The 14804-nt window shown below is 40.6% G+C and overlaps 1 protein-coding gene across 1 annotated transcript in view; it reads right to left on the bottom strand.

Annotated features, from left to right (window-relative positions):
- Nucleotides 1-14804, bottom strand: part of LOC122800210 (lysosomal alpha-glucosidase-like) — a 122399-nt gene that overhangs the window by 56684 nt on the left and 50911 nt on the right. Inside the window, exon 3 of the mRNA XM_044069706.1 lies at nucleotides 13442-13590. Coding sequence (XP_043925641.1) covers nucleotides 13442-13590 — 149 coding nt within the window. The remainder of the gene's footprint in view (nucleotides 1-13441; nucleotides 13591-14804) is intronic.

The following is a 14804-nucleotide window of genomic DNA, read 5'->3' as shown; positions in this document are numbered from 1 at the left end:
AGGAGGTCCTTGAAAGCTGTAATTGCATTTATCACTGCTAGCATTTCTTTTGATTGATGTGAAGGTGCTTTTCCTTTTGGGACCATTTGCCCTGAATGCACCTGTCTGTCATGTCGCCCCAGGCCGTAATCTGAGGCATCTGTTGTGATGACTTGATTTGCTTGAGGCTTGCAGAATGGGAGACCTGTGTTTGTTTGACATGCTTGGGCCCACCATAGAAATTCCTTTTGCAAACATGGAATTATTGGTATTATTGTTTCCAAACTGTGGCTGTGTTGAGACCATAGGTTTTTTAGGTACCATTGAAGTTTCCTCATATGCAACTTTGGACAGTGCCTGCAGGATTTTCCTTGCAGTAAGCCTGGTACATTTTGCTAGTATTTTGAAGTACTGAGTTAGTTGCCCCTGTTTTTCTGGCGTAAGATAGGCCATCTGAGTGTTTGTATCCAAGTTGGCACCCAGGAAAGTTATTTTCTGAGATGGTGTTAGCCTGGATTTCTCTTTGTTGATTGTGTATCCCAGAGAATGCAGTAACCGTGTTACATAAGCCAGATGTTCCAGAAGTATGTGCTTGCTGTCCGTTTGGATCAGGCAGTCGTCCAAATAAGGGTAAACTTGTATCCCTTGAAGTCTGCAGTAGGCAATTACTGATGCCAGGCATTTCGTGAATACTCTGGGTGCAGTAGATAAGCCAAAGGGCAATGCAGAGAATTGATAGTGGATTGAACCTGCAAGAAATCTGAGGTATCTTCTGCAACTTTGTCTGATTGGGACATGCAGGTATGCCTCCTTGAGGTCCAATGTTACCAGCCAAAACTCCTTGCCCAGCATGGGAAGAAGCTGCTGTAATGTGAGCATCTTGAATTTGGGTACGAGTAAGAATGTGTTTAGGATGGATAAGTCCAAAATGGGTCTCCAGTCGGTTCCTTTCCTTGGTACCAGAAATAGCCTGGAATAAAAACCTTGACCTTGTTCTTGAGTAGGTACCTCTTGAATAGCTTTCATGTCTATGAGCTTTGAAATTTGTAGTTGTGCCTCTGCCCTTTGATTGTGTGGCAGGTTTGGCATGCCTCTCATTTTTGGAAGAGTGTGGAAATGAAATCTGTAGCCTCTGTTTATAACGTCCAGAATCCATTTGTCTGTTGTGACAATATACCAATTTCTTGTAAATAATGCCAGCTTTCCTCCCAAGGGAGCTGCCAGCTGAGACTTGCTTGGCATGGAAAGGAGGGAGTCATTGGGTTTGTTTCCTGTATTGTTGTGCACTGTCTTCGCCACCTCTTGGTGCTGGAGTTTGCCATTGCCTGCCTCTATATGATCCTTGTGATTGTCCTCTGCCCCTTGTGCGCCTGTATCTACCTCTTTGGGGCTTGTCTGTGGCTGGAAATGACCAGTTTTTTGAAGGCCAATTTCTGCTAAAATGCGGTGGTTGAACCTGTAGAAAAGCTTTGACATTTTGCATAGATTTGGCTTTTTCTTCCATTTTCCGTAATATCTCCTCAGCATTAGTACCAAATAGCACATCCTTTTGTAAAGGAGCATCTAGAAGTTTAGCTTTCACATGATCAGGCAAGATTTGTTCCCTAAGCCAGGCATGTCTACGAATGACTGATCCTGTAACAGCTGCTCTACTTGAGGCCTCTAGGGCATCATAGCCACATTGTAAGGTGTGTTTACCCACTTGTTCTGCACAATGCATCATATCCTGCAACTCCTTCAAATCTGGTTGTTCAGGTTGAGACATTTTATTTCTTAATTGTGATAACAGAAACTGCTGATATTTAAGCATATGAAACTGACAGTTTAAGGCCCTCATGGCTAGGGTGGCCGAGGTATATACCTTTTTTCCCCACCTTTCTAAGGGTCTTGACTCTCTTTCGGAAGGTAGTGGATTCTTAGCAGTAGAGGCCTTCATTCCCTTGGGGCCTTGAGAAATGGTTTCAGGGTCAGCATTATGGCTTTTGTAAAGAAATTGGTGAGAGTTAGGAACTCTGTAGTACCTATCAGGCTTGACTGGGGCAGGAGGCAGGGAATCCGGATTAAGGCAAGCCTCGAATAAACATCATCAAGTATGTCCAAGGCGGAGGTAGCGCCAGAGGTCTGTGTTGAGGTAACAAAAGAAATTCCCTAAGTCTTTTCTTGGAATCAGAAAACTCTTGGCCTTCCCAATGGAAGTGTTCCCTCAAAGTGTGCAAGGTTTCCCCAAAAGAAAAATCCTCAGGAGGAGATACAGAAGGAATGGACTGCTCTGCATCAGAATCTTCAAAGAGGAGTAAGAGTGTTCCTCTACATCAGAATGTTCTGAAAAATGGAGCCCTGATCAGAAGAGGAGAATCTTCCTCCACTCTGGGTCTCTTGTCCGGAGGGTTGGGAACCCCTGATAAGAGTAATTAAATCCTCAGCCATTTTAAGCATCTGCTTTTTAGGCATGGGGCCTGGAGATGGGCCCTGTGCAACAGGCCTCTTGGGATGCCTGGCTGATTTGGATTTAGTAAAGGCCTTAATGGAAAAGGAAGATGAGGGTCTAAAAACACCATGGGTGGAAGTGGACCTGTCCACATTAGGAGGCTCAATGCTCACAGTGGCTTCGGTGGTTGTAGTCTCGGTAGGGCCGAGGTACCTGCGGTCTCGGTTACAGAAGACACCGCCAAAGAAGTGTCGTCGGTAGTCAGGGACTGCATAGGCGTCTCGCTAAGAACCGGACCACGTGTAGCCGGTTTTGGCGTGGTGTCGGTGGGGACCGCGGACCTCGCGTGTCGGTCCTTGTCCTAGCGTTTTTTGGACAAAACGGTAGTCGGAGTCTCCGACGACATTTTATAATCAAAGGCTTTACCAAAAAGTGTTGGGCGAACTCCACCCGGCTTAATAGTGCGTTTATTGAAAGTAAGCGCCAAAGTGACCAAGACATCGTGGTCTGGGCCTAAACAAGGTATGCAGAGGGAATGGAAATCCTTATGCGGTATTTGCTTCCCACAAGAAATACAATTGTTAACTTTTTCTGACATCGGTCTGAGGCAAGAAAAGTTTCCCCAACGGGGCTTTAATGAAGACTTCGGTTTCCAATTTTTCGTAAATTCAGGTGCTGGCCGACCGGCACTTGCGAACTGCTTCTGCTTCGGGCACCGCGTGGCAAAAAAGACAGAAGAAAATGGCGTCGGCTGTGTCTTATATATCCCTGCCACACTGACGTCAGGAGAGAAAGCGACAACAACCGACGCCGGACCTAGACTTTGGAATTCGGCCGACCGAGGACCCGCCTGACGGCAGAGAACCCATCTGTGATTACTGCAGCTGTATGCACGATGAACATCCTGGTGACATAATTCCAGCCAGTTTAGGTACCTTAGTGAAAGACAGTGATGCGATTTATAAGTTTGGTGGGCAGCGAATCTGGCAACCTTGCTTTAGGTAGACTCTAGTTTAGTTGGTAGAGTGGAGTTAAGATTGGTAAAAATTTGGCAGCTATATAGAAGGCTAGGTAGGAGGCATGCATGAGAGGGGGTTATTTTTGCTTTGTTAGAAACTTTTTGTTTCAATAAAGAAGGCCACATTTTTGGTGTATCTTTTTGATGCAGATGTTTATATGTAGATCAAACTGGAGCTGGTCATCTATCATTACTCCTAGTAGTTTTGTACTAGGGTCAACATTAATGGGGGTGTTATTTAGGGACAGTACAGAAAATGTAGATTTCCGGTGGGTGAAGTTCTTTGGGAGAAAGAGTAAGAGTTTTGTCTTTTTAGGGTTAAGAATTAGCTGGTTGTCACACAGCCAGAATTCGACTGAATTAAAAGATGCTTGATTTGCAGAGAGAAGGCCAGAGGGAGTATCTGCGATGGCAATGATGGTGGAGTCATCTGTGTATTGTAACAAGGGATGACTGGACAGGAGGTGTAGAGCAGATTAGTGAATATATTGAATAGTAACGGGCCACGGATAGATACTTGGGGACTCCCATTTTGAGAGGAAGAGGAGGGGAGAGAGCCGAGAGCCATCTCACTGATTGTAGATGGTCAGTGAGATAGCTGGAAAACCAGGTAGTAGTACAGGCAGAGAAGTTTAGGTTAGTAAGTTTATTCAACAGAAGAGGGTGAGAGACAGTATCGAAGGCTTTTGAAAGGTCAAGAAATAGGCAGGAGACCAACTTATTATTGTCTCTGGCTAGAGAAATAGTACTAAAAGGATATAAAGGCAGTTGTAGTGCTATGTTTAGGGTGAAAGCCATGCTGTGTATGAGTGAGCAAGTTTTCCTGTAGAAGGTATTTCATGATTTGCTTGTGTATGCATTTTTCCAGTATTTTTGAGAGTGGTGAGAGGATCGCGATGGGTCTGAAGTTTGTAATGTCAGTGGAGTTGCCGCCTTTGTGAAGTGGTATGGTGTAGAATTCTTTCAAGATAGATGGGACCTTAGATTCAGAGACGGAGCAATTTATTAGGATTGATATAGGGAGGGCAAGCAATTTGTAGTAAACAGTGAGGCACGTTTTCAGCAGAAGCAGAGCAGGGTTTAAGTTTAGAGAACAAGGATTTTATATAGTTAGTGGGTACAGTTGTAAGAGAGAAAGTGGTAGAGGAACTGAGAGTAGGAGAGGATTTGGAAACATTAGTTGAGTTGGTAGTAGAGGGGAAGGAATTTATCAACTTAGATATGGATTCAATGAAACAGGAATTGAATGAGGTAGCTGTTTATTCTGGTGAGTTGTTTGGGCAGGGGTTGGGAGAGGAAGGGTTACTACATTTTCCATGCCCTGTCTCTGGTTTTCATTGGGTGTGGGTGGCATTGGTAAGTGAAGGGGATACATTAGATTTGATGCGAACAGTGCAGGGAGGAGCAAGAGAGTTAAGGATGTTAAGGAATGTAGAGTTAAAAGAGTGGACAGCTTCATCAAGGGGGAGATAGGTTAGATGTGTCCAGTTTATCCTGGAGAGGAGGGCATTAAAAGTCTCAGGACAGAAGGTGGATAGTTTATGACATCTTATGTATCTGTGAGGCCTAGTGAAATGAGGAGTGTATCTAAAAACTTTCATAGGGAAGTGATCACTTAGGGATTCGGGTAGGGTCTGAGGTTATGATATTTGTGGAGATCTGTGACAAAAATTCAATTGATGAGAGAGCTGGGGGTATGTGATCTGTTTGAATGGGTAGGGGTTGAGATAAGTTGTACAAAGCCACGTATGTTGATGCATGAAGTAGTGTTTGGGGAGTGAAGCGTTATATAGGGATATCAGCAAGGATTATAAACAATTTAAGTCAGCACAAGCACTCCAGTTCTCGTTCTAGCACTGAATGTATTTAGTTTCACAGTTGTGTACAAGCCGTCAAGCTGTCAGTAAGCATCGATTATGTCTGCCATGCCTCCTTGAACACCACTTATCGATCCACCTTTACAATGCTGTGATAATCCATGGGGAGGACATTCACTATCCTCCTTTATTAAAAGCATGCTTTCCATGGACACCAGTTTGTGATGACTAATTTAAGTGCTGCACTCTGCTCTAAACAGCAGATAGTATAGCAGTAGCATAATGACCGTCAGAGAGGTAACAACACGGGCAAAACTTATTTAGAAAGAAAAAATACAAATGATACAAGCCTATGTACATCAAATATACTGAGAAATTTAAAAACAAAACTCATTGGTGGAATACCTGTATAAATAAATTATACAACATGAGAAAGAAATTGCTTGATGCTTACAGAAGGTCTCATTCTACTTACACTAAGACAACGCTGAAGGACAGTAATGGGATTCTATTATTAAATGCTCAACTTCTCTGTACTTTTCTGCTTATTTACAGTCCCTGCTATGAATAAATAACAATACAGCATTTAAAATATTTTAAGTGGACTGTTTCTCTTCACCAGAACAGTACTTTACCGTACTGTGGTGGTTTCACTTTCAAAAAACTTTTATCCCACCCTGGAAAATCTTGCTGAAGTCTCCAGTTCATTGATGTCATCAAGGCCAATGAATACAGGTAGTTTTCCAGCAAATTCCTTCCCCAAACTGGCATCACCACTACTGTCCTAAAAACCAACCCATGCTATGATGTCACAGCTACCTGGTCCTTCCCCTACCCATACAATAAGTAAAGGCTAAAACAAAAAAACAGTGCATGAGTCAAGACTCCTGTTGTGAGCTGTCAACCACAGCAGGTAACAGCTCAAATTACCCTTAGCACTTTGACATTTAGGGAAGTTAGGTGTGGGGATGGGAGATGAATCGAGGTAGTACAATTCAGGCTTCGCAAAAGACTGCAATTTAGCCATTCTAAAATGCAGCAGTAAAAAGCACTTTGAAAGCCTGTTCTATGGCATTTGCAATGTTTGTACTTTAAGTAGTCAATGAATGGCATGAAATGTTACTTAAAACTAACTGACTGAAAAACAGCAGTGTATGCATGTAAAATCAATGTAGTGACAGGAGCTTTAGAAAGAAAAAGGCCTGCGTGATGTAATTTTTCACAGACAAGTACTGCATTGTGGGATTCCTAAAGGCAGACTAAACAATCAGGATCACTTCAAGATGCTAGACCCCATGTGGTTAGACTCAGAAATTATGTATAAAAATATTTAAAAACCCATAAATAATCCCAGAGTGGTGTTAAAATGTAGGAAACACCAAACTATGATGAAATAAACATGTTTTTTGAGTCTGTGGGTGTGGTTCTCCTTTAACAAACCAGCAAAAAGCTTAAGGTAACCATTAGGATGCCTAAAGCTGACTATGAACTTAAAATATTCACTAAAACCAAAAACACCGACAGAGCTTTCTTTAACTATGTCAGGAAGTTAAAAGCTAACATCCAAACATGCTCAGATCTAGTTCACAATAATATTGCACACACTGACCCTACCTGACAAATTTAGTGCAAAATGTATTCTATCCATAGCTATAGCTATTCAACATATTCCACAATCTCAACCACTCCCTTTAATTACTATGGAGCAAGTTCTTTCAGTTCTCACAAAAGTCAAAAACACGTCATCCATGGGTCTTGACAATATACCAAGTTTGCCTGATTATAATCCCTTTAATCTGAGCTTCTCTATCGCTTACATTCCTGAAGCCTGAAAACAGCCATTGTAATGCTATTGCACAAGGGTAGTTTAACCACAGACCCTTGTAACTATAACATAGGGTCCAGTGAAAGATAAAGTATCAAAGAAACTCTGTTTAAATACCTGTACGAGTCTTCTGCTAAACAAACAAAAAAAATGAATACAAGGCACCAAAAAGTCACCAGTAACAAATTTCAAACAAGTGCCCTGGAAAAATGGCAGTCCACAACTTCAATGCCAATATTTTAATAATAAAAACTATCACTAACACACAAACGCCTCACAAATAATACTGCATTTTGTCCATAGTGTACAAACTTCATCAGATGCAGACAAAAAACATTAACCCAACTTTTATACCCCTCTCATTATTCAATTAAAACAGTAAAATTAATAATATAATCAGTTAAAATAAAACACTTGTTAAAATGCTGTTAAAAAGCCATTTAAAAACTTTTATACAAAAAAACATACTGACAAAATACATCCTAAATGTGCATCTGCAAAAACATACATTTCTCTAGTTAAAACAATGTTTAAATAGTACTTGGACCGACCCACAAAGGAGGAGAGGATCAATATTAATCAAAGGACTGGGAGCATTACTCTGGCTCCAACACCCTAGCCAGGTTCTAGGAATTTATAAACTGGAACAACTTGTTACCACTCCCACAAGAGGGGAAACCGATATTCACATCCCACCCCCCCCCTGCCAAACCACAGTGAAAAACTTCTAAAAAATCATTTCCAAATCCTCAAAGAGCAGAAAATCCTTCAAAACCCCGGGCCTGTGAAAATCACGGCCCAGACCGCGCTATCCTTTTAATAAGAAGTTCACAATAGAAGGAGGAAGCTACTACATGAGAGCAAAAAAAAAAAGGAAGGCATGGTATTAGCAAAAACTACGGGCACTCATAAAAATCGGTAAGGCCAGCTTTAGAGAAAAATTTACTGTTCAATCTTAGCCTTTACTACAGGATATGTACCCAAAGAGTGGGCAAGCAAACAGTGTCTCTCCTCCTGGTGTGGTGGTGGTGCCTCTGGAAACTAAACCCCCGCCCCAACAACTAGCAGCTCTGCAGGTCTGCAAAAAGGATCAAAGGATCATCATGGACCTAATAAATATAGGGGGGACAGACACTCACACCCAGTTTGGCTTTTTGTTTTTGTTAAGGCAGATCCTGGCCTCTAAACCTGGCTCGATTTCTTTGAAAAGTCACATAGAAACAGACAACTGGTGCCAGAGCCATGGCCTCAAGCTAAGCAAAAAAGTGTATAGTCATCCCCTTTGGCAAAAACAAAGTAAGTGGTTAGAAAAAACATTTATATAGCCCACCTAATCATGAAGGATCACGTAGATCAAAACTCCAGCTCTACTCAGTGGCATACCGCCTGCTCAGAGAGGATCTGTCTGTGCCTCGAAAGCCATGTCTCTGGAATAAAATCCCAGTCCAGTTAGGCAGAGTCCCACATTGACTCTCTTCAAGATATCACTTCTGTGTCACTGTTAGACAGAGGCACAGTATACTAACCCTCAAAAAGCATAGCAAAATTAAAACACACTCTGGCTAGGCTTATAAATGCCCTAGGGCAGATAGCCTAGTATGAACCTATGAACCTATAAAAATGTTTTTGCATGAAATCTAAAATGCATGGTTAAAAAGTATATTAATATGTACATATATTTTACAAGTTGGTGAAATGCTAGTGAAGAGCTCCCTCTTATGACCTCAACATGCCATTACATTAATTTTCTAGCCTTGAAATTTTCAGAACACTTTAATGCTTAGCCCGTAAGAAAATCCGGTACTTACGTATTATCCCAACCACATTTTCCGACGTGCTGGACTTTCTTCTCTTTTACTCAAACAATGACAAGGAAGTGTAATCAGGAAGGGTAGACTGTAAAAAACTCTTCTGGGATGTTGGTGGTGGCTTTTTAAAATGAGTAAGGGTTCAAATGTGAGGATTTGTGGCTAGCGTGCTTGAAAGACATCAATCATTGAATTCAGCGAGCGATCCCAGTGGCTGTCTGTATATACGTACGTTGGCCTGAAAGGAGTGTGGGCAGTCACAGCTTACGATGTTAGAAACACACACACACACTTCCAATGAATTAGCTGCTTTTGAGCACACTAGCCAGAAATCCTAACATGTGCAAACCCTTACTAGTTTTACAAACCCACCACCAAGATCGTGTTTACAGTCTACCCTTCCCGATTATTTTTTTAAGAAGTTAGACTGGGTACTGCTTTGCTTTTCTTTCCTGATGCTTTCTGTTCTCAGGGAAAAGGCTGAGAACATGGAACGTGTTTTAAGTGGAACGTTAGACTTTCTTAACTGACATCTTGAGATGCTGGCAGTAAATGGGGAAACCTATTTGTCAAACCTTATTTTTTCAGCCACTGAAGTGAAAAAACATCCTAAAAACAATAACACATTAAAGAAAGCACGTCTTTGAGGTTTTCTCATACTTTATTGGTCCCAGTTGACACAAGGAGAAGCAACCAGCATCAGGGCAAAAATGTGGTTGCGATAATATCTAAGTACCGAAAATTCTAATTTATCCAAACTCTATGCAATGTGAAGAGCACTTCGAGCCTAAAACAAAAGCTAGTCTCTTAAAAACATCTTGGAGTACAGAAGAATCACTTTTCTTTGCTGGGATTAGTGTTTCAATACTGAGAACACAGTGCAGCATTAGGGAATGATGAGCTCCTGAGATGTTGCACCTCAGATAAGACACTGAGCTCAGATCCCATTTGTTTGACCTGGTGGTAGTTCAGGCGCTTATCAAAAATTCATCAGTGTTCTAGTCAAATTTCACCCATGTGTATAAATACCATCATGGGTCTCTCTGCCTAGTTGGACTAACCCTAAATAAATAAGTAAACACATAGGTTCATAGATTCATAGGTAGGTACTAGGCTATTGGCCCTAGGGCCTATATAAGCCTAGCCAAAAGGTGCCCTGGCTTTCACCACCCAAGAGAATTATTTTCCTGTGCCACTATCGAGCAGAGCCACAGAAGTGATCCCCGGGGTGAATTTTCTATTTCCCATCCAATCATCAAGATTTTTCTGGAAGAGTGCCAATGAGGAGCTTTGTTTGATATAGATAGGTAGCTTGTTCCAGAGTATGGGAAGTCTCTGGGACAGGAATCTATCCCTCCAGCATGTTCTGTTTATTGTGGTGACAAGGTTTAGGTCTCTAGAGTGTGTAGCTCGTAGGGATTGGGATTTCTTTAAGTGGAGCATGTCTAAAAGCTCTGGGTTTGACATAGCTTTGTGTGTTAGGCAGAGATCGCCTCTGAGTAGGTGATATGCGACAGAGTAAAGCTGCAGTTTTTTGAGACAGTCTGTGTAGGGCATCTGTTTGAGGTCGGTAATCCTCTTTGTGAGGCATTTCTGTGGACTTTCCAGTTGTTGCAGATGTCTTGTGAGGTACATACCAAAAGGGGCACTGTACTCTATAATGGGTCTAATGAGTGACGAGTAGAGGGGAACAATGACCTCTTTTTTCCTGATGAGAAACCTTTTATGATGAGGTGTGCCACGTAGACGTATTTCCTGACTACTGTGGCGATGTGATTATCAAAGGAGAGACTACTGTCCACCTGTGTCCCAAGGTCTCTTATCACACTTTCAGTGTTAAGTAGACTACCACCTATGTGGTAGTTCATGGGTACAGAGTTTTTACCAAAATGGATGACAATGCACTTTTTGGCATTGAGCTTCAGGCCATGGCTTTGACACCAGGCATCTGTCTCAGCGAGGCCCTTTTGTAGATGTCCACATCTTTTGGAGTTTTGATTATGGCTCCTAGTTTGCAGTCATCTGCGAACTTCATTAGCCAAAGACCTTCTGTGTTAGCCTGTACTTCAGTGAAGTAGATACCAAACAGGAGAGGACCTAGGACTGAACCCTGTGGTACTCCACTTGTCACTGGTCTGAAGTTGGATTTGGAGTCTGCTACTTTCACAGTGTGGGTTCTGTCAGTGAGCCAGTTGGCCACCCATCTTGTGACATAGGGATTTATACATATTTTAGTGAGTTTATCTATAATTCCAGAGTGGGGGATGGTGTTGAAAGCCTTGGTGAGATCTAGACAGGCTGTGTGAACCACCTTGCCCTCATCTATGGCTTTGGTGACTGCTTCAAAGAAGTCTATCAGGTTTAGGAGACATGATCATGATAACCTTCTTTTCTGTTTTAGCTACTTTTTTCAGACAAGTCAGCACCTTTATTGGGCTTATTTCAGATTTCTAATGATGAAAATGGATTTTCTTTTTATGATATTTTTTACAACACAATGTGAAACAAAAGATTAGGACTACTTCTCAAATATCCAGAATATCACAGAACATCTACATTTTTGCCTCATACTTTTGGTCTTTTCTTCATAAAATTTGTAATTTCTGGCAAATCACTGAATATCAAATTCACTAAAAAAGAATAGACATTTGAATTTCAGACTTCATATCCTTCAGAAAATACACACTAATACAAAACTGTTACTTTCTCAGTTTATATGTGCAACATTTAAAGTATGCCCCTGATTTTGCCCCTTTGTCCCTCAATTATGTTTTTCTTTGCCCAGAATTTCTATGCTAAGAGGTTGAAAAGCAAAGGTAGGACTAAAAAGGTCAGAACAATAACATTTAATATGTTTTTCTATCCAAAAACATATTCAAAATTGCATTCCCTTTAGCTATTACATTTAAAAAACAGAAAACCAAATGCTACATCAGAGAACTTATGATGATCTTTTCTCATGCAAAAATAACACAAATTGTGTCTGTTTGGTGAAACAAAAATTTCCATAAGTACATTGCAGTAACTGAATCATAAATAGCTAAAAATGCTCTGACACAAGAGACAGCAATCTAAAATAAAGAATACTATTTACTATAAAAAAAAAACTGCTTGGTGCCTTCTGTGGAAGGTTGGGCGCCGGGCTGGCAACTCGACACTGTAAAACTCCACTGCCAATCATGGGCGGACAGGTGATCCACTGTGGTGACCCCTAACCGGGAAAAGCCGAAAGAAGAGAAGAAGAAAAAAACTGTTTTGGTAAAATGGACAATATTGCATGGCTGAAAAGATGTCTTGCCTATTTTGGAGCCTCAAAACAAACAACTGAAATGTGCAGAAGGTACATACTTAAAATGCTGGGGTAGAATCATGTTCTATTGGAAGGGCTTAATACTTTGATTTCTGGCAGAATGGATACAAGACTGAGGGGTAATTAGCTGCATATAAAGAATATGGTGGCAATAATTTATGATAAAGAAGATACAACAATTATTTGGGGAGTTAATTCATGAAACAGAGAGATAACAGAAGCACTGTCAGTAAAAGGAGCAAACAACTTTGATTATATGCAAGAAAAACACTAAGTCTTCTTTAATTAAACATGGAGAGTAAAGGGCTACGGTGGAGACTACATAGGGTCTGTGGAGAAGGACTAAAAAGGAACAATTTGGAAAGTAAAGTGGGTGAAGGCTACGCTCCTTAGAGTAAAGCTAAAGTGGTAATTCAAACATTTACACACAAAATATCCTTTCACAAACGATAAAACTGCTAGTAACATCCAGTGCTATAGAGTAGTTCCCTTTCTGCTTTTCCTCCTTGAGGTAAAACATTCCCTCCCATCTTAGTATTTTTTCCTACCTATCTAGTTAAATAAGCTGTCAGACTGTTAGCAGACAGCAAAACAAATGGCAATCTCCATCTACAGCATGTCACAGTAAGGGCTCCTGTTTTTCTCCCCACGTGGAACTACACAAAGACTACATGCATTCTCCTGTCTCTGAAGATACCTGAACATCAATACTTGCTGGTACCTCCTGCTTCCAAAAAGGGATCTTAAAGCACTTTGAATCCCATTAGCCCTCAACCAGAAAAGAACTGCCAAAGTATTTAGTTCACTTTGTTAATGCATTTTTCAACAAAGACTAGTTATTACTTCATGCTCAAGATTGTTCTTCAATGAAAAATTAGCTGCACAAATAGTATTTGTTGGTGTGGGGGGGGGACCTCCACAGCCATTATGCAGCATAAGACACTTCATTCCTCACTTATTAATAAAGCAGCTCTGGGATCATAACATTTTAAAGGGGAGGGGGCACAGTTACTGTAAATAAACTACAATTCAACAAATCAGATTCAGCAAACCATTTTTAAGTGCATCTGGCCTTAAATAATCATTGGAATGTCACAATGAAGTCCCCTAATCATATTTAGACAGATATCCGATTTCTAAAGTAATAGGCTAACCATTCCTGCAATGTCTATAACCTACACACTCATCATGCCATTATCCTACTGGGAATGGAAGGGAAACATATAATTTTCAATAGTAGAAGGCTTCATACTTACTCAAAAAACAGAGGTCTGGCAACAGTCTCAGCAGCTGTGTGTGCTTTGTGGAACAGGGTGTAGAGGTACGGCAACAAAGAGTAGCGTAACAGTAATGCCTTCCGGATTGCTGCTTGAGCTTTCTGACTGAAGACATAGGGCTCTTGGGACTAAGAAAAAAACAGGGAGGTTCAGAGGCTTGGTTACAAAAGTAGGATTATTATTAAAATTCACAGTTCAGTCCAGTCATATTCTCATGTCAATTAATAACTATGAACCCAAAGGATTGCAATTATACTAAAAAAATATGGGCAGTGCAGGTCATTCTACTTTAAGCAACCTTACATACCTGCCACTATAACTATTCAAATTTGCAAATAATGTTTATCATCTGGACCCTATGTGGAACATGGCCTAGAAAATCTGTCAGTGGGACCACTCAACCATCACCTGTGATGGCACAATTAAGTACTGCATTAAAAGAAGGGCCAGTCTTGGCAACTGATAACACCCTTGAAGTCTAAATGTATTTTTGTATTCACTTCATATATAACATGACTTAAAAAGAAAAAAGTAATAAAAAATATATATATATATTAGTCTTGTGTACAGCTTCAGTACTGCAAAAAATTTTTCCCAGAGCTAGAAGGAAACACTGGATGGGCAAACAGAAGCAAATAGAAATAAAGCAGTGATTCATTCTGGAAAACATGTAAAAAGAAAATAATAAACCCCACTTACACTTAGCCAAAATAATACATTAAATATAGATAATTAAGTTAATGTACTGTGGCATGTGGTGCAAGACAGACTGATTATCTTGATTTAGCAAACCTCAGGAAATGTTCTACCTTCATTAGTAGAACTGTATTTTTCTTTTTGCAACCCATATCAAAGCTTATCATTTCATCAAATTGTAGATACTGACAAGAAACAGAATGTTAAATGGCTATTAAGCAGTCATATTGGATCTCCACCAAACAACCCCCCCAATTAAAAGCTTAATAAAACCTCCACTAATAGAAAGAGTACCATGAATGTCAAACAAACAACAATGGCGCAGACAAGAATGTAGACTTCTGATATTATGAAATCTTGATGAGGGAGAGATGTTTTGATTATGCCCCCACTTACAGAACACACACACACAGACAGACACACAAACACACACACCTTGGTTAGCTCTCCCACCTACCTGCAGTCCCTGAAAGTCCATTGTAACATATCAGTGAATAGACTCAAGGCATACTGGAGGAAGACTGGGAGGCTGATGGCTGACAGGTGCAGAGAGAAAAAAGAAAAAGAGTGTTTTTTGCTAAAAAAAATATTCACTGAGCTCCTCAAGCAAATAACAGCAAAGATATTTGTCACTGTTATCATCTCA

The sequence above is a fragment of the Protopterus annectens genome, chromosome 4.part0, assembly GCF_019279795.1.
Source record: "Protopterus annectens isolate FY-2018-M chromosome 4.part0, PAN1.0, whole genome shotgun sequence".
Taxonomy (NCBI): domain Eukaryota; kingdom Metazoa; phylum Chordata; order Ceratodontiformes; family Protopteridae; genus Protopterus; species Protopterus annectens.
This window is presented reverse-complemented; position numbering and strand designations above follow the sequence as displayed.